At 38.1% G+C, this 19,114-nt stretch overlaps 1 protein-coding gene across 1 annotated transcript; it reads right to left on the bottom strand.

Moving 5' to 3' along the window:
- Positions 1-2,632: 2,632 nt before the first annotated feature.
- Positions 2,633-4,969, bottom strand: LOC147856640 (uncharacterized). Its single transcript, XM_087329212.1, has 2 exons — positions 4,321-4,969; positions 2,633-2,908 (listed from the first exon to the last, which is right to left on the bottom strand). The coding sequence occupies exons 1-2, from the start codon at positions 4,952-4,954 to the stop codon at positions 2,901-2,903; spliced, it is 642 nt and encodes a 213-aa protein (XP_087185338.1). The 5' UTR covers positions 4,955-4,969; the 3' UTR covers positions 2,633-2,900.
- Positions 4,970-19,114: the final 14,145 nt, after the last annotated feature.

Below are 19,114 nucleotides of genomic sequence, written 5' to 3'. Positions count from 1 at the left end.
TAAATGTTTTGAATACAACTCCTCATTAACTTGATCCAATTACATAATTACTACCCATAATAAGATCAACATAATTTGATAGTTCAAAAAATGTCAGTGTCTCTTCATTTGCCTGATCATCCATTCCTTCAACATTTAGGGGTATAAAAATGTATATATACCTTAATTTTCATATCAAATCTACAATATACAGGACACTACATGTGATAGCATTGTGTTTATACCTTGTTTTCCCCCCCCGAAAAAACACTGCTTCGCATTAGTTAGCAAACAAAATACATCAAAGTTTAGCCATTAAGATTCACAAGGCCTAACCATAGAGAGATCTATACATCCAACAACTCCGAAAACCAACAACAAATTCAGCAAAACTCATGCTCACCTTCCGCTCACAAATATACATAATGTAAGATGCTTAAATATATGGCTTAGTTTTAATCTTGCATGTGTTCATTGAAACAAATGTTAAAATTGTTACACTATGTTTGTTCAATTGGAGCAAAGAAAATATTATTTCTAGATGAGTAAATCAAATTTCTAACATATTCAAAAGTAATTGTGGAGTATCACGATAAGTTTAAAATGTTTTTCTTGCAAAAGCTCACCATCAAAATTTTCAACCTACTTCATAGATATATTGTAGATTCATGAGCTTACCATTTGTATATTCACAAGCAAATTGATTACCGATTCTTGAGCTTCCTAAATCTAAGGATACATATGAATGTTGAGGGGGGAGATGTAAAGTGTGTGCATTGTGACCTAAGATCATGGATTAAAGAACCTAGTAATAACTTTGAAGTTGTATCCTTTATTAATCGAAAATAACACTATTGCATATGTGGAACGAAATTAATAACCATATATTCCAAGCATGATTAAATGTTTTAAAAAGCTCAAACAAATATTTACAAATTCCCTATTTTTTATTTGGATGAAACCTACAATAATATAGTTATATCACTAAAATGAACCATGGCATAGTTCAGTGTTCATCTAGCATAATATCCATTTTCCTACGTTGGAAAACGAATGCGAATGTTATTCAAGATGCATAGATATTCATGTATCAAGGTCTAAACGCTTGACATAGACACAACATAACAAGAATATAACGTTGAGATGCATAGATATCCATATGCCATGGTCTTTGTATGAACCCTAGTTGTTATGTGTAGAGAAATTTATCCATTTGCAATACATAATATTTGATGGATAGGTCTAAACTTTACATGACTCATGTCTTCCAATCATAGATCTACAAAATGTTTCACAGAACTCTATTTTTTCACTATGTGAGTGTTGTATGTGTGAACCATCAAGATTTGAACTAGAATGGTGGTAAACGATCAATGTCCTCTGAAACCATTGTATCATCTATTTATTTATACCATGCTTCTCTTTGATTGCTAGTCCATGTGCACAATTTGTTGTTGCATGCATCAAGGTTGAACCACCATGCTTTTTTGCAAGGCTCCTAAATGTTTGCATTGTGGAATTGCCTCGAAAGCATAACCAAACAATGTGAGAGTCTCTACGTGGTTCTTCATGCATACAAAAATCACACATTGTGGGTTGATAAAGGTGGCATTGATGTAAATATATGCATACATGAACACTATTTGGCCTCTTGCTAATATGGAGGAAGATTATCTTTGCATTAGTGTAGAAGTATAGCAAGTCATAACCTAAATTGTGATTATAACTTGAACCATGGAGATGTAACGTTATTGCAAATGTGTTTGTGACATACACGACTATAATGATGCAATCAACCACCTCACCCATGCACACACTAAACATTGTAGTTGATAGTGAGAAACTATGACACCGATGGTACTAGAATGAGATTGGAGAGACATCCTTAAGATCAAGCTTGACTTGCTCATATAGTGCATAGATGCCTCATGTCATTTTCAAAGGCATCTCAACAAAGTTGCCTAAAGAATTGCATCAAATGCTTTGCTTAAATCAACAAAGTCAATATCATATTGTGGTAGGTTGAAATTTACAGTCTTCAGGTTTTCATTGGGGAAGCTGATAGAGAGACCTTCAACATGCATATACCATGTTTACCGTTCTTTCTTTTACCATCTCTCGATAGAGGGTAATTGTCCATGGCATGACTCTAGGGGACTTGGAAAACCTTGAATTTCCTAATCTCCACATGCTTCAATATGATCTTTTGAGATTCAGATAACTGTTGCTACCATTCCTTATCTGTATGCTTCCAGCATATCAAGTTCATGGCATGGTAATGGCTTCTAGTTTCTCTCTTGTAAACCTAAAAGAAACATGTACTATGATGAGTGATGATGTTCCCATCCAGGAAAGCATGCTAGGGCATCTCATCATTTTGAGAACAAAACCAAACATATCAATCAATCTTTCTGGTTATGGAAGGAATCATTAGTCACCCTCTTTTGTAGTGCCTTTTGCCAAGATGGTTTATTTGAAGAGACCATAGAAGCCGTCATATTCGTACATATACATACATACAATATATATATTATGCCTTGAAAGATAGAAAATATTGTAAATGTTAATCGACCATCTAAGACTCCAAGAAACCTAGATGCAATGATCGCAACCTTATGACAATGCTCCCAAAAGAAGAAAGAAAAAATTGGACTTCTTCAAGAAGATTGATTTTTAGATTGATCATATGTGTTGGGCATGTATAGACATCTATCCTTTGTTCCACAAATAAATTCTATTATACTCATTTACAATGGCACCTTGAGAGATCTGTCTGGAAGCGCGTATTTATATATATGTGGCACTTTTGACCTTGCATGTGTGCAGTAAGTACCACAAAGGATTGAGAAGTGTTTAAGGGCAATGACTTGAGATGACAATACATTCTTCCTTCGCCATATAAGACACCAACCTTTTGACGCTCAGCCACCTGCATGCACATACATTATATAATGCACACACACAATTTCTCCATTTTTAGTTACAACAACTCTGGATGCATAAATTGAGAATGATGTGCACAGAATAGATTGGGATTGTAAGTAAAAGAAGGATGCGCACATTGAATATAGAGTTGATGGAGGTCATTTCATTTCTATGAAAAAGAAAAACATCAAAATAAATCCTGATTTGCTTTAAAAAATATGGTCTCCAAGGGTCTCACTGCTGCACAGTTTGGCTACTACTTGTGCTGAGAAACTAAAAAATGAAGGTTTTGCATATAACAGCAAAAGAGAATAAAGGTCCAAGACCTTCAAAGTTTCCACATTTCCCAAATGTCCCTGCGTTCTTTTTATTCCCTAAGATCCCCTTCATACAGAAGTGCAGAATAGATTGACACAAAGCATTACATCTGCAAGACTCTATATCAACTAGAAACTTTATTAATGGGACCAAACATACTGATTTGTACTGAAGACCATAGAAAGGTTGTTTTGACAGTACATGAATCATAGTAAATCAATGATGCAATGTGCAGTCTGTTCGGATTATTCATTATGTCAACATGCAGACTAGACTTCGTGATCACCATGATAAGGATTAGCAATTGTAATCTTGGAGGATCTTCTGAATATGCAAGAACTCTGATGACATTTGTGTGAAGCTTTCCATAGTGTTGCATCAAAAATCAGCACATGCGTCATCTCATAAAACGTTTCTAATTTGACAAGAATCTACTCTTGTAGACTCATCTGAATACAAGCATTTCCAAGCCCTAACTGGACCACATAATTAAACTAGATTCTGGAACAATCTTATGAGATTGTGAGGGGCAGACTTGGAACTAAATTCCTGCTTATAAACCCTAACTTCATGAATCGACAAAAACCCCAGTGCATTAAATCATTGACATAAATTTGTCAGCTTCAGAAGGACACAAAATTTTCAAACCCTAGCTGTATGATGATTCGAACATTTGTGTTAAATCTATAAACAAAGAGCTCCCACTCGTGAATGAGTATGCCTCTACTCTTATATCTCCAAACAATATCAAATTTCCACGATCTAACAATGGAAAATAACAGAGAACATGGATTCTATATCAATAAACTAAATCCTATATTGCTGTCTTAGTAAGAAAACAGAACCAAGGGAAGCACGGAATCTAGGTTAGCCACGTAACTATAGCTAGGCTAACAGCAAACAAGGTTATCAGATGAATCAAATTCCTTCAAAAAGTAAACGGGAGTTAATTTTATGTCCAAACAAAACCTAGCTATGAACCAGAAAAGGTCATCAACAATGGACTCTAAAAGAATTAACAATAACAAGAAACAGACAATGAGCATGCACTTATAAGACGAATGGAAACAAAAAGATCAGACATGGATAGAATCAGACCTGGAATATAAGGGGAAATCCTGGAAGCAGAAGAAGATTGAGACATGTAGAAATCAGGATCAAGAGCTCTAGCGATGCCATGGATGACTAAATTGTCATCAGAGTAGAGGTCAGGAGCCACAATCTCACGGTCATCAGCGAGGAGAGACATGCCCGATCTGCTGATCCTCACAGTTCGATCTAGAAGCAATGTCTGCAGGCGAGAAGAGGATGCGACACGGTCAAGAAGAAGAAGATCCTTGAAAGTATACCTGGAGGTAATGATGTGGTAGGAGGAAGTGTCGAGGTCTTGTGGAGAGGGGAAAGCAACTGCGATGGATTGATTGAGGGGTAAGAAGATGGTTGAAGAAGGGGGCAAGTTGAGGTGGTTGGTGAGGAGGATGAGATTGATGAGGAAGACCTGCGCAGGAGGCATGGAAGGAGTGGAGAGGGGAAGAAACGAGGAGGAGGAAGAAGAGGACGATGACAGAGAGAACGAAGAAGAAGAAGAAGAAGAAGAAGAAGAAAATGGAGAAGATGAAGAAGAAAGCGCGATGACATTTGCAGTGGAACAGCAGAGAGGAAAGAGGAGGAGGATGGGAGGCCATCGCCGGAATGAAGAGGAGAAGAAGAAGAAGAAGAAGAAGAAGGCCATGGCGGGGAATAACGAGAGGAGGATGCCTTCCCTAAACCCTGAACCCTTCCATAATCATCGGAGAGAGGAAGGAGGAAGGAGAAGGAGAAGAGAGAGAGAAACCACCTGCACACACACACACACACACACACACACTCTCTCTCTCTCTATCTATCTATCTGATTGTGGTGTCTCTGTTTCTACTCTCTCTCTCTCTCTGTGTCTGTCTGATTGTGGTGTCTCTGTTTCTGCTTTGATTTTGAGAGAGAGAGAGAGAGAGAGATTTCAATCCTCTCTCTCAAATCATCAAAAATCATACAAAGATCCTTGCTCCTTTTATACACACACACACACACACACAGCATAGAGAGAGAGAGAGACACACACACACACACACACACACACACACAGCATAGAGAGAGAGAGAGACACACACACACACACACACACACACACACACAGCATAGAGAGAGAGACACACACACACACACACAGAGCATAGAGAGAGAGAGACACACACACACATACACACACACACAGCATAGAGAGAGAGAGACACACACACACACACAGAGCAGACAGTGTCCCTCCCTCCCTCCCTCTCTCTTTCTCTCTCACGTTTCTAAACGGCTTAACCGGTTTGAGCCGGTTTGGCAAGGCTCAAGCCAAGCCGAACCGAGACCAAACCGTTTAGTCAAGCTCAAACCTAAGCCGACCCGATCCACTAAGCCATTTAAAACCGGTTTAGCTAAACGGTTTAGGCTTGAGCCGAACCGTTGATCCCTAGCCCCCACCTCCCTCTGCTTTTTGAACACATCCACTTTGCATGTGTTTGCCCTTGCCCTTCTTCTTCACCATAATAAAATTTGAGAGAGAGAGAGGCTCTTGTGTGTTGCTCTTCTTGCCTTCACCAGCAAAAGGAAAAAAAAAAAGGGAGCTCCCCTTGTCCTGTGGATGTGGAGGGGAGAGACTTGGGCTTCCTTCTTTGTGAATTGCTCTCATTCATGCATGCATGTGTGTGAAGTGAAGTAAGCTTTGTCCCTCACCTTAAAAGCATCCTTGATGCTTTGCATGTGTTACCCCTTCTTCACCTAAAAAAATAAAATAAAAGATGATGCTCTCTTGTTCTTCATGGTGACATTATATTCCCGTTCTCGGTTAGACCTCATGGATGATTAGCATGCTGCATATGCTTCTTCGGAGCACACCTATCCTATGTGGGCTAAACGAGAGATTCCCTCGTTCACCCTATAACAATCTTTGTTGTGCATGTTTTCTCACAACTATATGCCTCCCTATCGCATAGATATAAATGAAATTATTCCTTTGACATGTATCGTACACAAGCTTTGATGTGTGTGTTGCACACGAGGGTACGCTTAGCATAGTGCACATCTATGGGATTCTCCTACAATGTGAGCCCCTCATACATGTATTGATAATTAGTTTCTAGTCTGCAAGCTAGATGCGCATGATTCCTATTGGACAAAGCAATTGACATCCCCATCCAGAATGAGATTCATTTACAAAGCCCCTCTATTCAATTGAATGCATATGTATATGATAAACACAAAAATTCTCATTATTAAACCTTTTATTGGTTTGGGTGTATTGACACATGAGTTATATTGCTAAAGTTCATTGATATATAATATATATACACCTGAGGATGGAATCTTCCTTTGTTTTTAAATAGACGAGTCTTGCTATCTATTGCTTCATGCGTATGATATACAAGCTAGATGGACATAATTCCAATTAACAAACATATTCATACCACAATAATGATGAGGTCTTTGATTTATATTATAGAAAAAATATGTAATTTGTTAATGCATTCGATGTATCAACCCATGATATATGTATTGTAACAAATGGGATGGAGTCAAGTAGGTAGGCTAGGAGAGGTAATGAAGGGGGAGGGGGGTAGGTGCAAACCTAGGGCAAAACTTAGAAAGTAGTAGGACAAGAGTACAACGAAAGGAAATGTATTGGATAACTTATGTTGCGATGTCAAGAGACGGTTCCCTCAAACAACCTTTATACATGCTCATTAATAAACCCATGCCTCACTAGAGCCTTTTACTACCTTCCATAACTTTCCACAACCTGCCATAGCCTTCCGTAATGTTAAACTAGGTTGCAGGTATTGTATGTGACAATGGTATGGAATCCAATGACTAGTTCTTGGGTGAGGAGGAATTCTTTGCTGGTTGCAGAGGTTGGCAACAACTTTCTTTATGTTTGGATTTGATTTGGATGTTGGGCTCTAGATGTTGAATCATGGATGTAAGGCATAGTTGACAACGGAATTGGTCATTTGGGTCAATGAGTGAATGGTGTCATCTACATGAACTTGACCAAGGGGATCTTCTAGTTGTTATCTTGTCAAAAATTGATTTTGTAGTGAAGTTTGGTTCACTGATTTACATTGGTTATTCATTTGTCAATGGAAGGTTGTGAAGAGCTTAATATCTTAGAATTGGGTAACTAGGGAATAAATGTCCAAGAATGCAATATAAATTGGGGTCCTAGATCAATTATTATATATTAGACATATAATGAAACTCATTGATGGAGTTCCACAAGTCATGAGCATGCATACAAAATGATATAACCTTTTAGAGATTCTCACCTATGAAACCCTTAATGGTAGTAACCTTTAACCTTGGCCATTAAAAGATATCTTATTGGACACAATATTTCATACGATAGTTATGCATGATAAGTTAAATATTACTATTTATTATCTAACTGCTCCAACGCCAATGTTTGATGCTCTTTTGTAATAGTCTCTTATTAATACATATTCCTTTTTTTATCTCCCTTTTCTTATTCAATATCGTTTTGTGCTTTAGCCCTTTACAATTTGATTTGGAATAGCCTTTCATTCTAGGCATCTCATGGTAGTTACCATCGCAATGGAGCATATACGAAAGGATGAATACATGAGAGTAGCCAAGCCAAACTACCTCACAACCAAGTATGCGGCATGATACAAGAGAACCATAAGTTTGTTGGAGATTTACAAGTGAATGTTGAGAAGGCACAATAACATTTAGAACTTTCCAAAAATGTCCCTCAACTCTAATTGGCTCTAATATCTTTGTCACAACAAGGTTCCACATAACAAAACCCTTTGAAAGGAGGGACAAGGTCTCAATATGGAGGATTGCTAAAGTATTTCCTATGTATCCCCCCTAATATCCAACCAGCACAACTAGAGTTGCATGAGTTAGATCCATGTTAATTGGTACAACATTTGTGTGGTTTCCGATACTTATGGAGAAAAGTCTTCATTTTAGAGAAATTTAATCATTTAATTAAGGAGTTTCAAGTGTGTTTCGGAGATATGGATATCAACAATCAACAATAAACATGAAAACCCCAAATCACTTGTAGAGGCATTTAGTTGACTTGTGTGATGTGATAATCGTTATTTGAACAATATTCGAAATGACAACAAATGTCACACCCTAGATTGGTGTAAACACATGCCTCAATGTGTTGTGATTAGGACCATAGACAGGCGAGAAAAATAGATTGAAATGTACAGAACAGAAAAACAAAAGATACACAATACATAAATTTACGTGGAAAACCCTAAACAAGGGGAAAACCACAAAGCAACATATCTTCACTATAAAACAGAAGTACAATAGGAAAAACAGATTTACAAGTCTCTAAAATCACAGAATCCCCAAGTCTTATGGTTTTGGTGGCCAGTATCACACACTGTGCCTTCCTCACCCTCTCTTGTCTCTATCCTACTTTGTTTTTCTATTGCGGCTCATACAACTCACTCCCTCCGCACTTCTATAACCCCCAAAAGTTTGCTCTAGCTCCACATATTTATAGAAAAAATAAGTTATTATTATTGTATAATAATATTAGCAGGTAATCTATTGACTAGCCGATTCATCTGTCTACAGTTGACCCACAAGTCGACAGTCTAGTCGATCCGACTAGCCGACTCCTATGTCGACAATCTAGTCTGTCCAACTAACGGATTTTGTCATCGACCATCCAATCGGCCCGACTAGTCCGCCTAGTCTTTCCCTTGGATCATCCATCCAATACAGTCGACTACCACAATCGACTCTCCATTTCCTCTAGTCAATCGACTAATAAGTCGACTTGCTAGTCGATCGGATCGACTATCCTGAATTCGGCTTGTTGACTCCTCTAGTCTGATTGCTGACTTCTCCAATTAGGAGGGACAGAATCCTAACAAAATCCCCCTTCACTCCTATAGGGAGAGTCGGCCAACCTTGTCTTCTGTAGACAAACTTTGAGTCTGTCCATAAGTAGGACTTTCGTGATCATGTCAGATCCATTATCATCAATATGGATCTTCACAAGGGTACACTCTTATTCATCCACTTTCTCTCGTAACTAGTGATAACTTCTCTATATATGCTTTATCTGAGCGTGGTAAGCAACGTTCTTGGCTAGATGTATGACACTCTGATTATCACAGTGAAGTAAGAATTTTTCTTGCTTCATTCCTAGGTCACTAAGAAAATTCTTCATCCATATTAGCTCCGTCCTGGCTTCTACCGCAACCATATATTCTACCTCTGTGCTCGACAAAGCCATAGCCTTTTGTTAGGATCGTGGGCGGTCACAATCAGTTTCAGTTTCAAATATTCGGGTGCTAAGAATCGACAATGACACAGATAAAAAAATTGAGGAGTAGAAACGAAAAATGCACAAAGACAAAAACTATTTAACATGGAAAACCCGAAAGGAAACAGAATCACTATAATCGAGAGAGGAATACAAGGAGACTCGGAGGCAACAACCTCGAGCTCGTCTTCGTTTAGCAGGCGGCGACATAGTTACTACTCACTCACTCACTCTCTCACAGTTACAAAGGCAACTACACATTGTAACCTCTTTAACTATAATTATTATCTCTACTTTTTCTCTCTCATCTAACCACTTGCCCTAAGTATATATATACTCATATACATTGCAGACTATTTACAAATATAGCCTCAATGGGCACATCTAGACTATTTACAAATATAGTCTCCCGAGTCGGTTATAAAATCGATTCTTGGCCTCGGTCGAATTACCCATAGGTCTTCTATTCGGTTCGTTCTCTTCCTCCCATCTAGAGGGATCTGTTTTCCAACACCTTTTGCAATCTTGACTACCATGACATTGCTCCCCCTCCATTGGTCATCACATAACATGATGTGGATCAACTTGAGTCTACATCCCCCGACATGTCAGAATCTGTAAAGCCTTCGAGCATAGGCTTTCTAGAATCTGTATCCATTTTGCAACTACCCAATGTTCTCTTCATGGATTGCTCATTATCGACTTACCGTTCCGACCGCAAATGCTATGGCCGAGGCATATGGCACTTTCCTCATGTCGGCCTTGTTCTTTTCGCTTTTCGGACATTGTCTAGCATTTAACTTGCCATTTTTCGGTAATGCAGACCCTATTGGTTTTGCTTCCGACATGTTAAATCTTTCCAAAATCTTTGTCACATACTTCTCTTGTGACAACCATAGCACATTCTTAGTTGTGTCCCGAATTTCGGCTCACAATCTTCTTGGTGTCTTGTTTGACCACTAACATGTCATCCAGATATAGCAAGAGAATCAAGAAGTCGCCTTCATTATACCTTTTGACAAACACATAGTGATAACCTGTGTTTTATGGAATCCATGTTCCAACATGAAGGATTCGAACTTCTTATACCACTGGCATAGAGCTTGCTTCAAACCATACAAGCTTTTCTTCAGTCGACACACCAGATTCTCTTTTCCTTTCTCCACAAAAACTTCAGGTGGTTGCATATAGATTTCTTTATCTAGTTCTCCATGCAAGAATGTTGTTTTGACATCCAATTGCACTATTTCCAGATTCATACTGGCAGCAATACTTAACATTGTTCGAATGGACGTCATCTTCACGACTGGTGCAAAAATCTCATCAAAATCGAGCCCTTTTTTTTGCTGAAACCCTTGACTATCTGGGTGAGCTGCTATATTCCCCATTTTTCAGCTTTGAAGATCCATTTGTGTCATGATATGGCAAGACTCGAACCCATAACCTTATGGTATATGGGTCGAGCTCTTAACCATCACACCATCTATTGTAATTCATAGGATATTATTTTCATTTATATTTTATTATAAGAAAGTAATGTATATTCCAAATTTCTCTGGAACATTCTATAAGTTTCAGGATTACTCCTGACAACACTATAAAAGAAGGCACTAGGCATTATGTTGGCCCAAATTGGTTCAACGCCAGTCTTAAGCCTCTTAGCCATTTTGTACTTATCCTTCACATAATATATTGGCTGTTATCATCATCTTCTCTCTTTCTCTCTCTCTCGGGAGTCTTACGCAGTCCCGTCCTCTTAGTACTAATAGTACTGCTCTTCTTTAGTACTAATTCCATCTCTGCTTAGTATTATTCCTGACAATTTGAACCAATTTTCCGGTCCTCCAACCTACTTGTCGTTCTCCCTCATCCTCCTACCCTTTTCCCTATACTATTGCTACTATGAGCGCCCAAGAATATCAATCCGTTTTCTCCGAGCTATAGTGCTTAAAAGAAAAATTTGTTGCCTTGGAACAAGAAAACCAACGGCTAATAGGGGATCTGCAACAAAAGATTCTAGAAAAACAACAAACGCAACAACAACATGGGGAGTTAGCATTACGGGTGCAACAACTTGAAGCGGCATTGCAACAACAAGGATCAAGTCCCCAAGGATTTCATAAAGAGCCGAAGATTGGACTTCCTGTGAAATTTGATGGAACGCGATCGCAATTCAGGGGATTCCTTAATCAGGTACGATTAGTCCTCCAAATGCATCCTTCCCGAGATCCCACTGATGCATCCCGAGTCGGCTTAATAGGCACGTTGCTTAGTGGCTCAACCTTAGCATGGTTCGCTCCGCTTCTAGAAAAACAATCACCCTTGCTTAATAATTTTGAAGATTTTATTAGTGAGTTTAAAGCCTGCTTTGGAGACACCGACAACATCAGGACAACGATCAACAAGATCCGGCGATTGCGTCAAGGCGATCGTCCAGCCTCTGCCTACGCTGCGGATTTCCGCCTACTTGCTTCAGATATACCCTGGGATGATCAAGCACTAATGGAGCAGTTTCGCTATGGCTTGCGAAACGATGTCAAAGATCTACTTCTAACTTTCCCCGAAGAACCAAAGTCTCTTACGGAGGCAATTAGTCGAGCAGTCCGATGTGACAACCGCCTTTTCGAACGACGTTCAGAACGTCAATTACAGATACCACGCTCTAGGCCAGAGCCCACTTACGCCGCAATCGCGGCTAAACTGTTTGCACGAGACATACCTCAAGCAAATACTTCGACACCAATGGAGATCGATACCATGCGTCGACGCGGCCCGTTATCGGAAGAAGAAAAGCAACGACGACGTGCCAATCAATTATGTCTTTATTGCGGTGGACCAGGGCATATCACCATCAATTGTCCCCATAGGCCAAGAAGACAGGTAAATCAAATCGTTGCCTGTACTAAACCCGAGTCAATTCTTGCCTTCGGAGTGTCTGATAGTATTAATAGTACTAATAGAGTGTCAGATAGTATTCATAGTACTAATAGCCCAAGTATCTCAAACAAATTTGAAATCCTTAGTCAATTAGATGAAGAGTTAAACATTCATCTTCCTCGGGAATCATCCCTAACCGTCCATCCTGTAGAACATCATATCTTAAGAAAGTATCATCATTTCTAACGCCATAGACTCCAAGTAAAATCTAAAAATTTGAAAATAATCCCACCCACTTATGATAATTAGAAAGTATATTATCCTACAAGGGTAATTGCAACGTCCTTAACTCATCAACTATCACTTTTCCTCCTCTTATTCCTCTATACTCTTGTTGAATAATATGAGTAGGGTTGTGAACAAATTGTTGCCAATTACTAAGCGATGAGGTAAAAGATGAATCCACTTGAGCCCAATTTTATCTTACTCTCCTCCCAAACATAAATCCTTCAACATCTAGAAATAAAGGATTCCAAACCGAGGGTTGATGTAACCATTCATCCATCGAAGTGGGCCAAACTTGTTGCAAATTATCTTTATGGACCACCAGGTTCGCTTTATCGCAACGAAGAACCTATCATTTTGAAACACTATCTTATGCAAATGGAAGTAAGGAATAAACCACCATCGGAGAGGCCTTGTCCATTCATCTCCAGTTTTTGGGAAGACCTCTTTCATTCTCGAATCTCAACTGAAGAAGCATCTTCCACGGCTCATTTCCTCGCAATAATCCTTTTACTATAAATTTTGCCAATAATGCTTTACATTGCATTAGAGGATCTACCAAACCTAAACCCCCTTACATTAAATCTCAACTGAAGAAGCATCTTCCACAACTCATTTCCTCACAGTAATCCTTGTACTATAAATTTTGCCAATAATGCCTTACATTGCATTAGAGGATCTACCAAACCTAAACCCCCTTGAGAAGTCGGCACTATAATAGTTTTCCAAGCTACCTTTGGTCTAACATTCTTAAAATCAATAGATCCCCCAAAAAAATTCCTAATCAACCCATGTAGCTTTGACAACAAAGATCTGGAGAATAACAAAGAGGATAGAATATACCACATTGAGGAGAGTAATACTTGATTAGAAATAACTAGCCTCCCTGCAAGTGACAAAATTTTAGAACTCCAAAAGATCAACTTCTTCCTCAAAGAAAGAAGTAATGGTTGGATATGAACTTCTGGAGGAAGATTAGTTCCTACTTGATACCCTAAATATCTCACAGGAGACCCCTTTGGTATCCAACTGAGCACAATGTCTAGACACCAAGTAGGAGTAAGACCTTCCCCAACCCAAAATCCCACTAATTTATGCCAATCAATAATAGCACCTGAAGCATCACAAAAATCATGGATCACATTTTGCACATTACAGAAATTTCTGTCATCTCCTACAACATATAATGTTGTGTCATCTGCAAATTCACAGTCTAACATAGCCTCTTCCACACATGGCCATTGTATACCTTAATAGATAACATGTTCTTATGTAGCAAGAATGCACTAAAGGCTTCTCCCACAAATAGAAATAAATATGGAGCCAAAGGACATCCTTGTCTCACCGATCTAGTGATCGGAAAATTATTACTGAGTGCTCCGCCAACAAGACCTCGACTAGATGCTGAATATATAATGCAAAAACAGCCTTAACATAGTCACTTGGAAGACCTAGACGGCCCATAACTTTGTATAAGAAATTCCAATCAACTCTATCATATGCTTTCTCAAAATCCAAAAGCAATATTGTTAATTCTTGTTTTGTTTCTTGCACTATTGTTATCATCTCCCAAAATATGAAAATATTATCAAATATACTCTTTTCCTATATAAAGTTTGTCTAACTTTTATGTACAATATGCGGAAGAAAAGGCTGCAAACGTGTAGCTAATAATTTAGCATAAACTTTATGTATAGTATTTAAAATAGTTATAGGCCTCCATTTCTTAATATCATCCACCACACCTTCTAACTTTGGAATCAAATAAACCATTCCTTCATTCCATTCAGCAGGCATCCTTCCCAATGTAAAAACTTCTTGTAAAGAGGATGTGAAAACATCGGCTATATCATCCCAATATTCTAAAAAGAATTATGGTGATAATCCATCATTTCCTAGGCATACATTCTTCCCGACAACCACCAGTGCAACTCTTACCTCTACAGAAGAGATTGTCTTTACCAATGATTCAACCATCTCATTTGAGACCTTATGTTCCAAACAATCCAAAACTATTTTTCTTTTTTGGAGTTGTTGAACTGAAAATTGTTGGGTTGTTAGTAGATTTTTATAAAAAGACGTAGCAATGTCCCTCATTTCATTAGTGTCCTTTATAATAGATCCATCTTCCCTTTGAAGTTGTCTCATATAACTACCTGAATGACCACCTTTATAATATGCAAAAAATTCGGAATTCACAATATCACCTAATCGAGTCCACTTCACAGCAGCACCATGAAACTTTGTTTGAGATATCTTATCTTCTAAACCTACTAATTCATTTCTTAAGTGACCCAACTCTAGTTCAACCCAAGGCGCATGTAGACATTTTTCCTGAAAATGTTGAAGAGACTTCAAGACGTTGTCGCGGAATTCCACGGGTACGTGTAGAAAGGGGCGGGACCATGGTGGTCTTGGACGAGGAAGTGATGGGTGTCAAAAGCCGACTTCTCTCCAGTCCCGACTGCACTGGTTGTGGCGCAAACCGGAGCGATTCCAGACGCATACCGGCGGCTACCGAACACGAGAGAGGAAGAGAGAGAGAGCACGCGCGCAACACCGACACAACACACTCCTCTTATGTACAGGAAACAAAGGGAAAGAAACGCACCCGACACCAACGGAGACACAAATATGCACAACCCTTTATATATATGATTACAAGAGTGAGTTACAACTCCGGCTCCGAGCTGGACTGAGGTAGGTTAGGTCACAACAGTAGTCTGCCACCAAGCCACTATCGGGGAGCTCTCGGGCTCGTCGCACCTAGCGGGGTCTTGCATAGGAGGCCGAGCAAAGTTAAACCCCCATAGAACATACAAGCTCTTCACCGGGCTAAAACCCTAAACAGACACGAAGGAGAAGAAGAAGAAACCAAGACGAAACCCTAAAACGAAATAGGGTGAAAAGACAAAAGTAGAAACCCTAAGGGAACAAGAATAAGATGAAGAGCAAGAACACTACCAAACCCTAGACCTAAGTGGTATACCCTCTTAACTCAAAATGGGCAACCCCTTTACAAATGGCGCTCCCTTCCTTTTATAGACCAAGGAGGGGAGGGCGTTACAATGTGGGATAAATACTCCCCCTTATTCTATACACCATTTTCTACTATACATGTGCACATGTTGCACACCACCGACTTGCCCATTCCACCTCGATTTCACACTATAGCTGGAAATCTTCACGACAACGCATGTGATCGCAATAGTTTAGGCTAGAGAACACCACTATTTATTGCATGACTTTTAGTGACATTACCTGAAGATTGTGGTACCTCTCATAGAGCTTGCATATAAGAACCAATCATTTACATGGATCTCAAGTGCAACTGAATCATATGACTGCTTAATGTAAATGTTTGCTTCTACCATAATTTTGTTCCATGCCATTGTGGCTAAAGCCTTTTATCATTGAAATGGGTACATTTGATTTTGCATTTGGTGTATTTTGTCATTGATGGAAGATGATGGAATGCTACATCTAGTGGCTTTTCGTTCATGTAAATTGAAATTACAAAAATCAATCGATTTTGCCCGTTGTGGGCTCATATAAGTACTAATGTATCTTGTAGAGTCTTATTCCCACTTAGTCATTGTCTACAATGACCATAAGAACGTGATATACTTTCAGAATGCTCAAATCTTGAGGTGACAGTAGACCTATTGGGCTCAATTTCTTTTGTATTTTGAATTCCTAATTATGTATCACTTGGGGGTACAACAAAAAAATGTAGATGTTTTTATTGAAAGTGTCTTAAATAATATTGTGCTTCTTGCCTGATGTGCAAGACTTCCAAAAATATTATGATAATTTCAGTTGGCATGATGGCTTTACTCTTTGGAAATTTTCTTTTGTACATTTCTAAGGGCATTGCTAGTCGACTAAGTATTAGAACACTACCCTGTAACAGCAAGGTTGGATACTTTCAAATGAAGAAGATTTTTTGGAGTTGGTTACTCTAGAATACTTGTGGCCTTGGGTTTGAAAATTCATTGAATACTAGATACAAGTTATTGCTAGATATGACATCAACTGACTTGTGATTTAATATGACCTAGCTCCCTAGATACAAGTTAGTGCTAGATAGTACTTACCTTAAAGTCAATAGCACATACTTCAAGACTAAGTACAAGTTAACTATCCTATTACCCTACATTTCTCTTCCTAAATACATTTTGTTATACTCATTTACAGTGTCCTACATTGACACCTCATCAACCCATATGGTCAAGTTGCACAATATCTACTCCTCATTTGAGGTGTTATCACAAAATGTGCACTAAGAATACATGAGGATAAATTGAAAACTTAGGGTTGATCATTGATTGTATCCAATAGTTTCATCCCATTGAATGCCTTTGATAAGAAAGGTAGGGCATTGAATGTACACACCATGCTTAAATGTTAAGCTCTCAACATCTATCTCTTTATCCCATTTGAGCTCAAATACCATGAGCTCCATTTCCAAACTAATATTGTCTTCTAGGTATATAGATTGAACTTTGAGCACACCATTATTGTGTTGATAGTATATTTGGGTTACGATAATGATAGAGTTTAAAGCCTTGCCGTTCTTTACCAAATTTACAATTCAATTTGCAATGCTTGTGAAAATAGGTATTGAGTAAAATCTAATAAACTTCAATTCCTCGTCTAGAAGTATTAATGCTTTAAGAACACCTTGACCAACAAATTAAAGAACCTCTAAATAAAGCTTGGAAGCATGCTAAATGATCTTCCTTCTTCCTAAGATGAGATTGTATATATGTTTTGAATTTCTCTCCTTTCTTACACTAGTTTTCCAATTGTCAACATCAAAGCAAGATATATGAAGAAAAATATATCATAATATTATCTTGAAAGGTTACAAATTTCAATTAGTATTATATGCATAGTTTAATTAAAGAAAGTGACTTGTTGAATGAAATTTTAAGCGACTAATTATGTAGCAAACCCAAGAATCATCATTGAATTTACTAAGCTTAAGTGAACTAATAACTATGAGAATATTTATTGAGCCTACAAGATATGATGTATTGTTTCTTGTTGATGTATTACGTTATTTGACAATGTAGTGTCATTTTGTTGATATATGCTATATCTCTTCTAAGAGAATATTTATGGAGCCTACAAGATATGATGTATTGTTTCTTGTTGACGTATTATGTTATTTGACAATGTAGTGTCATTTTGTTGATATATGCTATATCTCTTTCAAAACAAGATTGTTGCTTTCATTTGGTCCATATTGTTACTGTCATAACTTTGTTCTCAATCACAAATTGGTTTCAAGGATTGCCTTTCAAGGTCAATACTTATAATTTATTTATTTTCAATAACCTTATGATTTACTAATTTAAGCATGACTATTATAAGAAAGTTGGTGTTTGATGTTGATTTTCTGCTCTTGAGCCCTCTCCAATGGAAGACATGTATTGGAGGTCTCTTATCTTTCAACAATCCGTTGTTTGGAAGAGGACAAGGTTTGGTCTACAATATCTTGGTATGAGTATTGTGGAAGGCAAGATGTAAATGTGTATTTCAGAAAGTCAAACAAAATGTTGTTGAGTTAGTCAAGGACATATGGTTGATGCTCCTACATACTCGAAGAGGTCAATATGAAGCAATAATTGGTGATCTTGAGGTTGTGTTTCGTACAACATTCTCGAGAAATCTGGAGAAAGGAACAAGTCTTGACCTATTTGGGGGAGAGAATAAAATGGAGATATGCTCCACCAAGTTGGCTTTTTCTGTCCCTAGTATTGGAAGGACCGTGCATGAGGGCTTTTGCTACTCGACATGTTGGATGATGTGGGTATCAGGGTTATATTTTACTGTATGAGTTCTTTGTAGTTGTTGGGCATCTTTCCATTAATGCCAAGGTGAATCTTTATTCAAAAAAAAAGTTGGTATTTGATGTTAAACCTAAATCGTGGTTCCCCGTTTCTCTTTTGTGGCATACATAGGTTCTTTAAAGTATAAAATATTTGTACCCCAAATGTTTGAACTATTTGTAATGTTTTGGAGCACTCATTATGATTATGCATGATGTTAAACATTTGTGGCAGTTTGGTAAATCAAGGCTAGAGCTTAATCATTAAGCGTAGCAACCATGTTCGTTTTTTGGCAATAACAAAAAAGCATTACTTCATTGGTAGAAAGCCTATAAAGTATGCCTTTGCATATGCTTCCAAGACTATCACAACGAGATGCATATATCTAGGTAAATCTTTTCAAGTTATAAGTTATAATGGTTGAAGTCTACCATAGTTTTGGTTCTGCTTTATGCATTGGATAGTTCATGAGAGCACATTCAAATGTTAAAGCCATTCCTCATATGTCAAAACAATTTGGTGATGAAGGCAATATTTGGTTGTCGTGATTAAA

Source organism: Azolla caroliniana, unplaced genomic scaffold (genome assembly GCF_043228905.1).
Source record: "Azolla caroliniana isolate FFs.n. ecotype wild unplaced genomic scaffold, voAzoCaro1.0.p SCAF_13, whole genome shotgun sequence".
Classification (NCBI taxonomy): Eukaryota; Viridiplantae; Streptophyta; class Polypodiopsida; order Salviniales; family Salviniaceae; genus Azolla; species Azolla caroliniana.
Note: the sequence above shows the minus strand (reverse complement) of the source record. Positions and strands in the feature narration are given on the sequence as shown.